At 42.7% G+C, this 16,003-nt stretch overlaps 1 protein-coding gene across 2 annotated transcripts in view; it reads right to left on the bottom strand.

Annotated features, from left to right (window-relative positions):
* marchf8 (membrane-associated ring finger (C3HC4) 8) overlaps nucleotides 1-16,003 on the bottom strand; it is a 67,800-nt gene that overhangs the window by 11,257 nt on the left and 40,540 nt on the right. The window contains exons 3-5 of one of the 2 annotated variants that reach the window (XM_025061125.1): nucleotides 12,493-12,543; nucleotides 4,088-4,167; nucleotides 2,807-3,655 (exon numbers count right to left, since the gene is read on the bottom strand). In XM_025061125.1, coding sequence (XP_024916893.1) covers nucleotides 2,807-3,655; nucleotides 4,088-4,167; nucleotides 12,493-12,543 — 980 coding nt within the window. The remainder of the gene's footprint in view (nucleotides 1-2,806; nucleotides 3,656-4,087; nucleotides 4,168-12,492; nucleotides 12,544-16,003) is intronic. The other variant, XM_008321899.3, reaches the window with a different exon arrangement.

Genomic DNA, 16,003 nt, shown 5'->3' with positions numbered 1-16,003 from the left:
TTTATGGTATTCTTTTCTCGCACGCGCGGGGGAGAGGGGGGGGGGGGGGGGGGGGGGGGGGGGGGGGGTTGAGGGATTAAAGGATGGTAGGATTACAATTAGCATCCTGAGACTGAGATGAGGTTTTCTGCAGCAGCTACGGGCGAGAGGTTTTGTCTGTTTGTTTGTACGATCACAAACATGAAGTGCAGATTCCCATCCCACACACTGTGTTTTCTTTTATTTCTCTGGAGGAAAAAAAAACCCTAAGGCCCCCGGACTCTGGGTGATTACTTTAAACACTGAAGTGATATATTTAAATGATTATTCTTATGTTAATGCCTGTTTCAATGTGGAGGATGGGTGAAACATTATGGACACCCCCACACAGGACAGGATGGTGGAAATGGAGTAAAAAAATACGTAAATCTGTATGAAGGAGAGATGAAATGCTGATGTTTGTGATCATTTATCAGTGTGTGTCAGCACCAGCAGCAGCAGCCGCAGCAGCAGGCGTTGTGTTGCATTCTTTAAATAAAGTGCTCCCAGTTCAACCTGAATATTAAAACGACACAAATGCCTTCAGAGAACATCGGTGTTAACAAGCGAGAAGCAAAACGGAGTCAGGAAGTGGCAGCGCAGACTGAGAGGAAACATCGGCAGCATCACAGGCCTCTGAAGGTGTTCAGGTTCATCGCTCTTGGTTTTTTGTTTTTGTTTTTTCTTCTACCAGAGACATCACTGCACGGAAGAGTGGTAAAAAAATATCACTCTGCAATTTCGTACTTTCTTTCCTTTGATCCTGAAGAACTGAGTGGTTTCAGTGCTTGTCTCTGTCTCTCATTGGCTTAAAAGTAAAAACCACCAGTGATCAACTCCGTATGCAGTGTCATCTTCCAACACTAGAGGCAGCAAAATTCAATTTTTAATGTTTTTTTCACATATCAGTTGAGGTAAAAAAAAACCCAATTTTTAAGCAATTGGAAAAAATTAATGATAAAACCCAATTTTTAAGCAATTGGAAAATCAATGACTTAACTGAAAGATTTGTGTTCTTTGGAAAATGTTTGTGATGAAGTTCCAGTGAAAATTGATCAACTCGCTTCAAACTGAAACTAAGAGCATTGCTCAATCTGAAAGAGGAAGTGTGTCAGTGGAAACTGGGCTTTATCGAAAAAGATAACAGAGAAAACAGAGAAGCAGTTAAAGCAGAGAAACCTGAGCCTGGTGCTAACAACGGCTGTTCACATTATCACCAACACCTGTTAGTAACTGTTCGTTTGGAACACGACTCGTGGCTGACGTTGGTTTTCCAAAGAAGAAGGAAAACCAAAATGTCTTGTTATTTTGATTAGAAAAAAGATGTGTGGTTTCCTGCAGACAAATCTGTTTCACAATCAAAAAAAAACAACCTTTTTTCTCGGGCTTAGTGTTTAAAACAAACCACAGGTTAGAACTCTGACTTCACGTTTCCAGCCACCTGACAAGAAAGCTGACATTAGGCATGTGTGTGTGTGTGTGTGTGTGTGTGTGTGTGTGTGTGTGTGGAGTATACAAGCTATTTGGAGCCAATAATCCTCCCTCTGATCTCTGGCCTTTCCCTCTCTAACTCCAAGCTCACGTTTCTCAGCCCACAGCTGAGACCCAGTGTCAGACAGCTGACCTCAGGATGGAGCTGAGGAGACGGGGAGGACAGAGGACAGAGGACAGAGGACACTCAGAGGTGCTGATTAGCGCTAACGGTACAAAATGTTTTAATGAAAAACATCAAACGCCTCCTTCTTGTAGGTGTAATAAACACGCTGGTTCATGAGTGGTGTGAACGGCTGAGCACCCACAGAGTTGTGGAGCTGTACACCTTCACTATAATACCGCGAGACTTCCAGAATTCCATTATATAGATTTTAGAACTAAAAATGTAAACTATTCGGGGTTTGCACCATAAAAAATATATGTATTAAAAACACAGAGATTTAAAATGTTTAAATCAGTTTCCTCCATGTTTATCTCCCGATTGTCAAAGTAGCAGCAGCATTAGGTGTCTCTGCAGATCCCAGTATGAATCCTCACTGCCTTCCTCTCTCCTACAGTACGCTGCAGGCTCCGGTTGCTAAGGCGATGGTATCCCTGTTTTCAGATGGGCTATATTTGGTTTTTGGTTTTTTTGATGTCCGATCCTGACTTTTTATTTTGTGTTTGACTTTTATGAAGCACTTTCTGATGGATTTAGGAGATTTGTTACAGACACACAGAGAGGGCCAAGTGTGTTTATCTTGTTTACGCAGCACTAGCATTTATCAGCCTGTTCCCACTAACATGATTCTGCACAGATGGTCATGTGAAAAACACTGCAGACCCAGTCAGAGAGACTCCTCCAGTTTACGGTTCCACACACACAGGCCAAAAACAAACACACACACACACACACACACTTTATCAACTGTACTCAGTTTTCTAACTTGACCTCTGCCCCTTTTATCCTGACCTTGAAAGTCGTCTGTCAGTGACCTGGAAACCCAAATCACAAACAATTCAATGCCAAACCCAACCCAACGATTCTGTTCTAGACACACAGGTGTTGGAATGAGGACGACAGCGGAGTCTACATGTCTACTTGTTGACTGCTACTGCTCTATTGTCCAAGCAGACAAACACGTCTGAGGTGGAGGATGTTTACTGGCTGTTTTTTCTTCACTACGGGATGAAAAGCTCCTAACTATTCCACAGTCTGAGGATTCCCTGCCAGGACACCAGCTGGGACTGGTCTGGGAACTACCAAGCCACAGTAAGGGTAGGTGTGGGTCACACCACCAAGAAGGTCACCCACCTGCAGCACTCGGACAACGAAGTAGGTGACAGCGGTACGGTTTTCTCTGACAAAGGGGACGGGCAACAGTCCAAGTCACCGTCCTCGTCCATAAAGCAAAGTGGGGCGAGCAGAGGGCGTGGCCCGGGCCGCGTGACTGTGTCGTCCACGGCCGGCCGGCCCGCGTACTTTTGAGACCAGTCCTCTACAAACACGTCATCTTCACCCAGAACAACCTCCGCCCTGTTGGAGGCCTGGCTGCCCAGCTCAGACCACTGCAGGCTGGCTGAGGTGGAGGAGCGGGAAAAGGGCTGCAGGAGGCGCAGGAGGTTAGAGGAGCAATTTGGTTGGAGGTGGGAGCTGGAAGAAGCAGGAGGAGGAGGAGGAGGGGGTGGAAAATCTTTCGATGGCACGCTCCTGCCACAGTTGTTGGTGAAGGAAGGGACAAAGTGTAAGTGAGGGCGGGTGGTCTGGGCGGGAGTCGGGTGGAGGAAGGACGGAGCTGCGGGCTGTTTGACATTCAGTGTGTGCGCCTTTCGATCCACGTGGGGCACCTGCGGAGGCTCGGGCTTCGGCTCCAGCTCCCCCTCCGAGCAGGTACGGTCTATAAAGTGCAGACCACGACACAGACTGTCCATGCGCTGGCCCATGTCGTTCAGAGAGAGAGAGAACCTGAGCGAGCCGTGGGGTGGGATGTTGACGGAGGAGGGCCAGAGCAGAGACATCCAGTCACGAGGTCGAGGCTGTTTCGACGCCTGGAGATCATCGGTGCAGAGCGTGGTGACGGAGATTCCTCCAGAACCCTGAGCGGGATTAGCACCAGGATTCAGCAGAACCACTGTGGTCTGTTTTTGACAGTCCTGGTCGTGACTGTTGGAGTGTTTGTGTGTGTGTGTGTGTGTTCAAGAAAAGGATGAAGTGGTGAAGAAGAGCAGGTGAAGAAGCGGGGAATTTAAAAACAAGAAAGAGAAGTAGACAAGACATGAGAAATGTAAACGTTTTCTTTAAAGACCACAGCTGCGTCTACACACTCTGTTCAACCGGAGGATTTCTTTCTAACCTCTCGCTGTCGTTTTTAACAACTGTTTAAAGATTGTGTAAATGTGTGTGAAAAATGCCACGATCTAATCTAAACTCCAGAACTTCTTGTCACTTGTCAGTCAGTGTGCTGCTGAAGGGCTAATATTAGCATGCTAAAACTGTGAGTTTTTAATCAATTATGGAGTGGCAGATGAAACAGATGAACCAGAGGTGTTGACAGAACAACAGCGATGACAGTCAGAGGTTACAGGGGAATCGTACCTGCAGATGTCCTGACTCGAGGGGGAAACCGACGTCCTTGAGAAGCTGCACGGAGCGTTGACCGAAGTCGGACTTCCGGCCTGAGAAGAAAGAAAAAACAAGGAAGCTTAGCATGTACGATGTAAAAGTGAAGATCTGCAGTGACACGAGGAGCTGCTGTTCTTCGGACAGAGTGAAGGTGGCGATAGTTATCAGGCTGTTTACGTCTGAATCTGCTCCCCACAGAAGTCAATCTCACTGCCACAAATGCTGATAGAGAAAAAGAAGGCAGAAAATTCTAGGAAATAATCTACCTGATTAAAATCATTACAGACAAAATCTGTCGTAACTAAAAAAAAACAAACCACGGAAAAAACACAGCAGTTCATCTTATCCTTTAAAGAGTACTAAGAAACAGTCGGCAATAAAGAAGGATAAAAAAAGCTCTGCAGTTTCAGACCATGTTGTTATCGTAAAGGCTGTTAAGACAAACACCATTAGAGGCGAAATGAACAGAAATTCTTGTTTTATTAGTTGAGTTGGTAAACGAAATGAACAGAAATTCTTGTTTTATTCGTTGAGGTAACTCGCCCAGTCCGACGGGTTCGTTTTCAGGTTCCTTAAAACTATTTCTAAAGGAAGTCACGTGATCACACTGAATATAAATGAGCATAAATAGAATATGTGATGAAAAGTCAAAAGTCAATCACCATCAGAAACCAGAAATGTGTTTTTTTTTCTTTGCAGACCATTATTAGGGAGGAGAGTCAAACTGAGCTGTAGACTAGAGGAAGGAGGAAGTACTACGGGACACAAACAGCGCTCTATCTGACGCCTCCATTAACTTCCCTGACGAATGGGTAAAATAATCAACATGTTTCCAAAACGTCCGTTATCCTTCACCAACACGCCCACCAGTGAACCAGTGACCGGGAACATCCTGTGAAGAATGAGATTAGCCGGCGTCTGGGATGCTAACATAAAGACACGGTGGGCTGGCGTTGTCAGTGACAGACTAATTATCTATTGATTCCATTTCTAACTGCCGAGAAATGTATAGCTGCTGGCCTGACAGCGGTCGATGGAAAAGTCAATCGTTGCCATGGTCCATTGGTCTGTTTTTTCTGACTGTACACGGACCACGCCGCTTAAAGTTCTTCACTCTTTGTCCTCCATGCATTCTGTCGTTCCATATCTTTTAACAAAAGCGCCCAATTATTTATGTAAAATCAAGAGTCTTAGAATAAAAACAAGCAACAGATTAAATTAAATTAAATACCATGGATGTTTCAGAGGAGCTCCTGGCTTCAACAGAAGGTGACTCACTGAGAGTCATCATCAGTCAGGAGGTAAGTGATAGCCACACACACTGACGTCACACACTGTATCAGTAACTGTATCAGTCATTTATTATCAGTGTGTATATAAAACGTCTCCTCCTTCATCTTTCATGAAGCCAACGGTCTCCTCCTTCATCTTTCATGAAGCCATCTCGTCGCCAACAGAAACAAAACAACTGACGCTCATTCCAAACAGTATTAAATGACTTCAAAACTTTTGTTTTAAGGGTCAAGTTTGTACAGTAACTGTTGATGAATTCCCAAATCAAACAACAAAAAACACTTGATTTAAAAAGCCAACAGCAGAGGTAAATAATAAATATAATAAATAATAATAATAATAATAATAATCAAACCCTGTTATTAACAGGTTCATCACTGAGGCTGTAGATCAGTGTTTCCTAAACATTTTTTTCTGGGGACCCATATTTTAAAAGTCACAAACCTTCGCGACCCAAGTCAATAGACATTATTAGCAAACTCCTGGGAAACATGATGCGAGATGACCCCAAAAAAATCTCTTGCGACCCACCTGAGAGTTGCAACCCAGTCTTTGGGAAACAATGCCGTAGAGTGTATTGGAACTTGTCCAACCTCGTAACCAAGAGAATAAAACAGAGCCTACGCTTAAAGCCCAGCGGAGGACCAGTGTTTTTAGATCATTGATTTCTAATGTGTTCAGACTAATTAGAGAACTATTGATCAGCGCCTGGACCACACCTCCAGCTGTTCATGTTCACGTCTGTCAAAAGTGTCTCTCCATATCTTTTCATCACTGTTTATTCAGCCTCTCTCCTTGAGCACCTCTCACCTTCACACTAATCCTCCATCTGTGCATGATTTCATTTTGTTGTATTTTTTTTTCCATTTGATTCTTCACCACTTTGATAGAGCGACCTTCAACATTACAGCAACCATGAATCACAGGCGCCCAGAGAGAAGTCTCTAACAAGACGGACACATGAGGGACACGTCTGTTCAGCCAGATGTTTACAGGAAGCTGCGAGAAAAACACTTATATCATACATACAATATATATCATGTATGTGATGCACTTCAAAGACTTCAAAGACAAGGGATTTAAATATACTATTAATGTACACACATGTATTTATTTACATTGTATAAACATACATATATACACATACTGTATGTATATATTGTACATACTGCACATGCACACATACATACATATATTGTATATACATGTGTGTATATTGTACATGTGTTATAACTGATGGATCTGATTAGAAAATCTAAACGATTGACATATATATGTAAACATATATGTCAAATATACACATATATGTTTATAATGTATTTGTTTATGTCAGTATATTTGGATATATATATGTGTATACTGTATTTGTGAGAAAGCTGCTGAAGGTCAAACACCTGTGCTCTGGCCCTCCTTCAGTGGTCATTAAATCGTGAAAAGCACTCTTCCATAAATGCCGACCATTTTTAGCCTGACCCTCGAGTTGATTCCACCGATCACAGTTCAACTCAAAAAGTTCGGGATTCTTGTCAGGAGTGAGAGGAAAGTTTCAATATCCTACACCTTCACTCCATGAACCTCCACAGTTGACAACTGCAAATACATAATGACCAGATATGTCAGGACGTGTGCAGGAATGGAACACATGGGGTTTGTAGCATATGAAGCAACCTGTTTTTTTTCTTTTTTCCCACCACCACATCTGTCAGCCCTGTCACCCTGCACAATTCTTAAACCAGTGACAGATTCAAATGGAACTCATCGTTCAAAAGAAGGCCTGGAGGGGGAACAAGACAGGTTAACATCAAATATCTCTCAGAGCTAAGAGGAGAGGTTCCAGTCACGGGGGAGGCAACGTATGGAAATCAGTGATACAGAAGCTAAGGTGAACATTTCCATAAATCTAAAAAGATAAGATTGGGGAGAATGAGATTTTTAACATTAGACACCAGCCCCAGTTAGAAACATCAACTACATGTATGGAGAGTACGTGCACATTTTCAGTTTATAGAACACAGGTGACACCATGAGGGGGAGGAAGAACTGCAACAAAACATGAAACTGAGAATGTAAGTGAACAGTAACTCAGACTGGAACTTTTTTAAAGAGTTCTTGTCGCAGGATGTGTCGCCTGGAGCAAAGACCAGGTGTTCATTACAGAATATCACAGACACTGTTACTCCCAGCAGGAGAGGATGATAGGACATCTGCCTTCACCGGTCTGACTTCATAAAATAATGTGTGAGTGTGTGACAAATGTTCTGCTACTTAATACAAAACCCCCCAAACCTCTAACCAGCAAGAAGACGCCCTGGTAGGTGTGTATACCTGACTGACCCAGCATCTAGATAATAATTTTGCTATGCACACATCTGACTAGGTTTCTGCACGAGCTTTACAGAAAACAAACAACTCCCTGGAAGGTATTTAATTAAATGTAACTTCTCTGATTTAAATGCATTTTTACCCTCCTCTCTTAATTTGGTTTCATTTTACCTGCACTTCTAAAAAAGATAATAGGATGAAGACGCTCTCGCCGGTAATAAAAACAAATGTCACGTGGCTCCACCACACACACACATACACAAAGTTCTTCTTGTTATTGAATCTCAATAAAGTGTTGGAAAAGGACAGTATCTCATCAGGAATCTGCTGAAGCGAGGGCCGTTCAGTCGACAGATTAACGTCGTCGTGATAATGAAGTTTACATTTTCACATCTTTAAAACTCCAGAATTCGACGCCTTCCACAAGATTTGCTATGTTTTTCTGACCCAAAAGACTGGTTTGTTTTCATGCTAATCAATTAGCTTGACTTTCTACACGACAACCGCAGAGTTCTGAGGTGGAGTTGCAGGAGGGCACCCCCTGCTGGAGCTCAACGTCAAAGTCAACCAGGGTTTCAGCTCTTGAATGACAACATTCACCTCCATACTCTACTAAAGTGTCAAGACAACCCTGTGGGGTGGAAACATTTGAGTATAAATTCACAAAAGAGTCTGGATGCAGTGACAGAACCCCCGCGGCACCAGGCTGGAACCAGGCTGATAACCACTCATGTAAAGGCCTATTTATAGAGTTGAGGATCTGGAAGAGACAGGCCACCAGTCTGCTTCTGTCACTGGCGGAGAGGCAGTGTTGAAGCACAGACGTCAGTTATGCCACGGACAGTCTGTAATTGCTGACTGCAGTCTGGATCAGTAGTTGGAGAACAGGTGACACAGGTGGTGTTTCTCTGGGTTTAGTCTCAGAGAAAACAACACTTCCAGAGAATCTGGGGTTTTAGTGCAGCAAATGCTAAGAAACAGCAGGTAATTGGCACATGACTCATGGAAAAAGTTTCTCTGACACACTGGAAATTGTGATCTGGGTCACACAGTGCACGTAAACTAGCAGAGAGAACACACACTGTTTGGAGTTACTCCACTCACAAAACACAATTACTTCACATTCTGCACTGGTGCAAAAGCAACGTTTAGGTGAATCAGCAGCGAAAGAGTGAAGAGCCCGTATTTGTGCTGCTTCAGAGAACTGCCCGTTTTGTCAGTTTTATTTCTCACCAACTCCACAGTTATAACTTTAAATCTCTGAAACCACCACAGCCTGGTTTCCCAGCCTCGGTGAGAGGAAGCAGCCAGATTGAGCAATTTAACAGTGAAAACAGAAAAACAGGGTCCTTTTCCAAAGAACGCTCTTTCTTCAGAACACTGGTTTGGCCCAGCCCTCAGCATCCAACATGGCCAGCCATGTGGAAAAGACCTGAACAAAATGGTACTGCTGCGACCAGGAGGAAAAACACAGGCATGTGCGTCGAAGCACTTTAACCTCAAACAATTTGAATCTGAATTTCAGAGCACCAGATGTTTTGATGACAATCAAATCAAGTCCACAGAGCAGCGGGGGTGGGAGGGGAGGCTTGTTTTTATCCAGAGATCCAGACTGTGTAGGAGGCTGCACCCATGTCCTTGGACCTGGGCTACTGGAGAGAAACAGTCACAGTTAAGCCCCCGACAGGAAAACTCCACCAGTGCCAGGTCAACGACCAATCACCAGCCCACACTGTGGCCTCCGTCCAGGCTCTGTAGCTGCTTCTAAATACTCTCCCAAATCCTTGTATTCTTTAAAAATTCCAAACTGTCGACAACGACAACAGATCGTTCCATCTACACTTATACACCTGTGGCTCAGCGGGCGTTGAAGACTTGATTCCTTTAAGGACGGAGGAGGAAACGTCAGCTGACAGAGTGGATGCTGTGAGTTAATTAAGTCTGTCAAACCTGAGAGCTCCACTCACACATTACATCTGACACTCCATTAGACACACGTTCACCAGGAAAAATGAAGTACCCGTGTACAGGATATTCACCCACAATAAATCATTTCCAGAAACCTCTGACTAAACAGACGAAGCCTGTGATTGACAGATGAGTTACCTGGAGCTCAGGCCATTAACGTCGTTTATCACGGAGACTGTAAAACTGTAAAAACATCTGCTGGGCAGCCTTCATTTGAAGCTCCTTAATCGACAAACATTACAGTTGAAGACAAAAGTTTTTTATACGAAGGACAATTACACAGTTAAAGAAAGACTGGGCCGAGCGGAAAAACATTCGATTCTTTTCACAGAATCAGTAGGGAATCATTAAAAACGAGAAACCAAGTTCCTGTGAACAAAATGAATGTGGAAACCATTTAATAGTTCACTCAGTTATATATATATATACATATATATATATATATATATATAAATCTAATCTTCTAGGGTTTTTTAAGTGCGTGCATTCAAAGCTAAGGCTTAGACAGATTGTCAACACTGCTCTTGCAGCCACACTTCCTGTTGGAGGCCTGGTGCTCAGACACAACTTCCTGAATTCTGCAGTGAGCAGATAAGTTGAGATGGTTCACTTCTGCTTTTAGTAGCAACTTTAATAATAATAATAATAATAATAATAAATTTTAAACTTTTAAAAACTCCATCGCAAAAAAAAAATTGCATGATTTGATTATTGATATTGATATTGTTTTGTTTTTTAAACATTGGTTCGGGTCCTTGGATATTCTTATAAAAAAAGATAAATTAAAATTAAAATTTCTGAATCCCAAAAATAAGTCAAGTCAGCTGTCGACACATGTAAATATGAACCCTGAAACTTTCTATTTTACTTACAGTTTCACATTCTTTTACAGTGGTAAACTATATGAGAAGTGTGTTTTTCATATTTGTGTAAACTGATCATTTCTTCACAATTAACCATGAAACCAAAATTGGTCAATTTACATCAGAGCAAAGATCGATCATTCATCCAGTGATGGCTGCATCAGTCCTTCAGACGTGTGTTCAAATTCCTCACTGAAATAAAGCTACTGACAGAACAAGTTCTCAAAGAAGTGAGGAATAAAACGTTGTTCATTTAAATCCATGAGAAAGCCCAGAATGCAGTGGGTCACGAGTGTAGGTGAGCAGCACATGGACCTCTGCTCCATCTTGACCTCAGGGATGGTGAAAAACTTGACTTCTAAAAACATCCAAACAACATTCAACACAACTCTCTATTAAAGCTAAATTCAAAGTGAATGAAATATTAGCTTCAATCTTTTTTTCATCAGAGAAGGCAGATTGTCTGCGCTCCTCCACTCTGACTCTGAGAAGCAGCTTAATAAAAGCTCTTCAAAGAGTCAAACAAACTGTGATGAAGAGGACGCTTACATTTAAATTTATGGAATCTGTTCCCAAAGCAGTTGCTGAGATGTAATAAAACTAAAGGTGGGGAGATGATCAGGCCAATATGATTCTTTTTTTGTAAACTTGTAAATTAAGAAGTGACTCCTGCATAGATCTGGAACAGAGCTGATGCATAACCTTAGAAAGACCTGAAAAAAGTGTTGAACTGCCCCTTTAAACCACTTTGAAGTAGCTCTTAAACATTTAACAATTAACAGGAGGGGAATGTTCGACATCTACCAGTGTCATGGCATCTTTGTTTCTAGGCGCGGCCGTCTGTGTGTGTCGATCGTGCACCGCGCGGTGGTAAAGCGAGCCTGACATCTATTAGCACAAGTAAAAAGGTTTATCCTGTTAAGAGGCTCAGGAGAACCAAGATGGAAACTCGGGAGCTGGACTGGATGCAGGCAGCAGCCTCTGCCTGGAGGGGGAAACGGAGGGAGGAGGGAGGGACGAAGGGAAGAGGTCACAGAGAATGGAGGGGTGGGTCGGAGCGTGAGCGATAGTGAGCGCTGCTGAACTGTGGAGATGAGGTGTGAAGACGCGTCCGCTCTTTGGAGATCGATCAGAGACGAGGTCGTGATGAGGTTGATGTGATGCCATCGAGGCCGCTCTTCTATTAGCTCCTCTCAATCAACAGCTTAGCATCCCCCGTGTGTCTGCCCCCTCCCCCGCAGCTCCACACTGAATCTCATCACCGCAGCCACGATCAATCCTGCTTTACCTGTTTTGATTTAAAGATTTCCCCGGCCGACTTTAAAAGCCCCGCTGCCTTTGCCCCGAGTTATTTACTGAATGTCTGACAACATGAACTTATTCCTGCGCCCTCAGATCCTCAGATACCTCCTGACTGGTTGTTTTTAGAACTGGGCTAGAACAGAAGGAGGGTAGAACATTTGTAATCAGAGCTGCCAGACTGAGGAACAACCTGCCCGAGGAAATCAGGTCCAAAAGTTCTGCTGCTGTTTTTAAATCACTGTTTAAAAATCACTTTTTTAAAAAAATGTTTTCATCCTCCTTGTTTCTTTGATGCTTTTCTGTGTGTTTTCTAACCAAAGGGGCCACATGAACAGGCCACCGTGATGGGCCACGAGGAGGAGCAGGAAGTGGCAGTTAGTTCAGTGGTCACCGAGTCCAAAAACATACAGGAGCAGGTTAATCATTCATTATAAATTAAACACTGCAGGTGAAAGTGGCCCAAACCCAAACCCACATGTGACCTTTACCTGACCCTCACCCTCCCCCAGGTGAAAGTGGCCCAAACCCAAACCCAAATGTGACCTTTACCTGACCCTCACCCCCCTCCCGTCCCCCTCCCACAGTGAAACTCTTTAAATGCGCAGGTGGGTAAATGAACAGGTTTCTCACCTTGGATATATTGCTGGACCTGCTGGCTGAGTGGCCCAGAGGCTTCTCATTCTGTGGAGGAGAAAAACAAGCACCAGCATCAGTTAGTGGAAATATTTATGCAGAGAGGGAACAATTTCATGAATCAACACTCACAACAAGCCAATAGCTGGCATATGGCTCCATAATTAGTCATTTCAGCACATCACACTTTGTTTGTCTAATGAGCAGTCGCTCTTCAACCACTGTTTGACTTAAACACATAATTAACTTTTTGACCAATCAAGCAGCAGCTACTTTACAGACAATGTTACAAGACTGAGATTCTGCAGATTTGTGGAGAAATACAACAGAGTCCAAACAAAAGAAGAATAACATTTGTCTGAGTGAAACTAATTAAATAATGAATTTGTGCAGAGAATGATTTTTTTAATCCTTTGGAAAAGCATCAACCATGTCTTATGTAACTTTCAAAAACTGTATTTTCTTAATAATCGGCATGAAATGAAGGTCCAAACCAGTACAGAGCCTCTCTAATGCTTTATCAAAGGCTCCCAAAAGCCACTGTTTTGTGATGGCTGTCAATCAGACAACATAAGATGATATATATTTTTTACCTGACAACCCTATTAGTCCAGTTTAACCATGTTCTAGTCTCACTAGCTTAGGCTAACTGCTAATTCAGAAAACATTTTCAGACACAAAATATCCATTCAAACCAGGGACGCTGTTTAATCCGAGGTTTATCAGGTCAGTTTCTACTGTAGAGCCACAGGTTAGTACAACGAAATATTACACTGATGTGGTTTGACAACGTCATTGTGGTTAGACTCATTGACACAAACTTTATGACATTTTTTAAACCAATCACTGGATCATTAAAGACAATATTGAATTCCCTAAAAGCAGCGAGTGAAGCAGGTAGTCTGTGGGCAGAGAACGGACACCGTAGAAAAGATCAACACTAGAAGTCGTTCCTCCAGGCTGTGAGTTCAGTTCCTGTCGACGGTGCTGTTTAGATGTTAAATACTTTATGAGGTTTTTTTCCACAAACAACTGCACCAAGACGGGACGGATGAAAAGCTCAGAGACGAGTTTGTTCAAACTGCTGGGCATTCATTCACTGTGGTGAATAACGTTGTGATGGCTTATCACATCACGACACCTCCATCCAAACGCTAAATCAAAGGGTGTCGTATGTCTGAGTAATCAAAGGAGGAGGTGGAGCGGGGGCCGGCGCCTCCAGCCCTGAACACAGAGGAGTTGGCTTTTAAAGCCGTAGTGATCCTCAGTGCTGTCATGAGCCAGTTTACTCAGAGCGGCCATTAAAACCTTCTCAATATCAAATCAATCATACTTCTACAGAGTTCACAGCGGATCAGAAGATTAGAAATCAGTTCTTCTAAAGTGAGTGATTTCATTTGTGTTTTTTTTTACCAGAAATGAGGAAAATCAGTGAAATAATATTCTAAATGTAAGGACATGGTTCATTACATTACGTTGACATAATAATAGGTAAAGTAGAGGGCGGAGAAAATAAAACTGTTGAAAAACGAAAAACAAACTGTTCCGACCGATTATATCTCGTGACTGAAACGCTGGACCAATCACAGAGCAGATCAGAGATCAGCTCAGGCCGTCAGTGTTTGCAGTGATAAAGGGTGGGAGTTTCAGGGAATAGCCTCGCGTCATCTGTCATATATGAACAACCAGAGAGGAGCGAAGGTGAGAGACGTGAGATAAACACATCAACAAACTGTGGTTGAACGACAAACAACGTTTTTATCTACAGCTTTCGTCAACACATTTCTTACTAATGTAACGTCAACATGTGCCATTACTTCACCAATTAACAACATGAGTATAAGTCCATTAGCACAACATAATACGATGTAACGTGGTGTTGAAGAATGAAACTAATGACGATGGTCGCCGTAAATACTCGCTCTACAGCTACACCTACAGGGCTGTTGGAGGCAACACATCAACTCGCTTTGTTGGTTGGGTAGGATAATAATTTATCTCCATGTTTTTATATTTGCCCAACTAAGTACCATTAGTGCATCAAATATAAAACATAACATTTTAACAACTTTGACAACTGCAGAGCTGATGCTTTGAACACAATTAGGACAGAAACCAAACAAGTACAGGAACAAATTCAGGCCAAAAAGTACCATTAGTGCATCAAATATAAAATATAAAATTTTAATGGATTTGTCAAAGTGTTACAGTCGAATTGTGAGAAAAATATTGTTCACATATAAAAAATATACAATACAGTCTCTAAGATTCCAAATGGTAAACTCTCTCTCTCTGTCTGTCTCTCTCTCTCTGTCTGCCTGATAAAGGCACACATGAAATGACAGCCAAAAAAACATTTTAATTACTCAAGCAAATCACTCGTGTCCTGGCTGTGACGTGTTGCCATGGTAACAGAGGACTTGGACTTCATGTACCAAGTCTGTTCTTCCCTCTCTGCTTGACTCCTTTCTTTCTCCCATTACTATGACGGCTAGAAGACACACAGAGGCGCAATACAAAAATCTGGATGGAGTTCTGAGCCACGCTGTGACGACACTGACCACTGACTCTGTTTCCACACAGAACACAGTACGTCTGTAAGTCTTCATTTTTAAGTCTTTTTATAAAATCGGAATTGACCAAATCAACATGATGTTCTACCATAGAAGAGCTAAAAGTGGCTAATAACAACACAGACTATTACTGAAGATGTATCGTGAAGTTATCAACTGAGTGACAACTTCGTCTTTTGATCTGAATTTTGAATCCAGTCACAGTCACTAACCCTGGCACTGCTGCGTTTTCCCATGACTGACAGTTCAGCGAGGCTACTTTTATTTAATTTAGCATCAGTAGAACGAATTGAACAAATAAAAAAACATCATTATTATGCATTAATTGATTTGGAACAAGCACAGAATTATTACCTCTTCATGAGTCTACACTGTATCTGTGAGGAAACATTTATGCGCCCAGTTAGACATTTCCAATAAAACCCTCGTCAGTTCCTCGATTGTTGTGAAGATATTTTTTTATGATTGGCAGACCATTAAAAATTAGCACCACAGCTGTCGCCACTGCCTCGGCAAACTCATCTCAGACTGCAGAGACTCTACATCTGTCTGAATCTGAGCGAGTGAGAATCTGCCAGGTTTCGTGTTCGCCGTCTTTCGTTCAATGTCACTGACATGACAGAACATCCGGTTAGCTCTCGATGGGTGCAATTTGTGCAGCAGATCAATAGCCAGACCGTCGGAAAAAAAAGATGAAAAGTAGCTTCTCCCAGGAGGAAACAGCCAGGAATGAAAGGCTCGTCCAAGAACAGAGGAAAATTGATCATCCTCGTCCTGAATCCTCCCTTCTTGGAAAAATGAATGAACAGTGGGAGTTCCAGGTAGGATTGACCCAGACTGAGGTTCATTTCTGACAATAACAAGGTCAAAAATGAGTCGATGACTTTTAAAAGACACTCCTGATGACGGGGGGAGGGTTGCGGTGGGGGGGTGGG

Source organism: Cynoglossus semilaevis, chromosome 12 (genome assembly GCF_000523025.1).
Source record: "Cynoglossus semilaevis isolate Cse_v1.0 chromosome 12, Cse_v1.0, whole genome shotgun sequence".
NCBI lineage: Eukaryota > Metazoa > Chordata > Actinopteri > Pleuronectiformes > Cynoglossidae > Cynoglossus > Cynoglossus semilaevis.
This window is presented reverse-complemented; position numbering and strand designations above follow the sequence as displayed.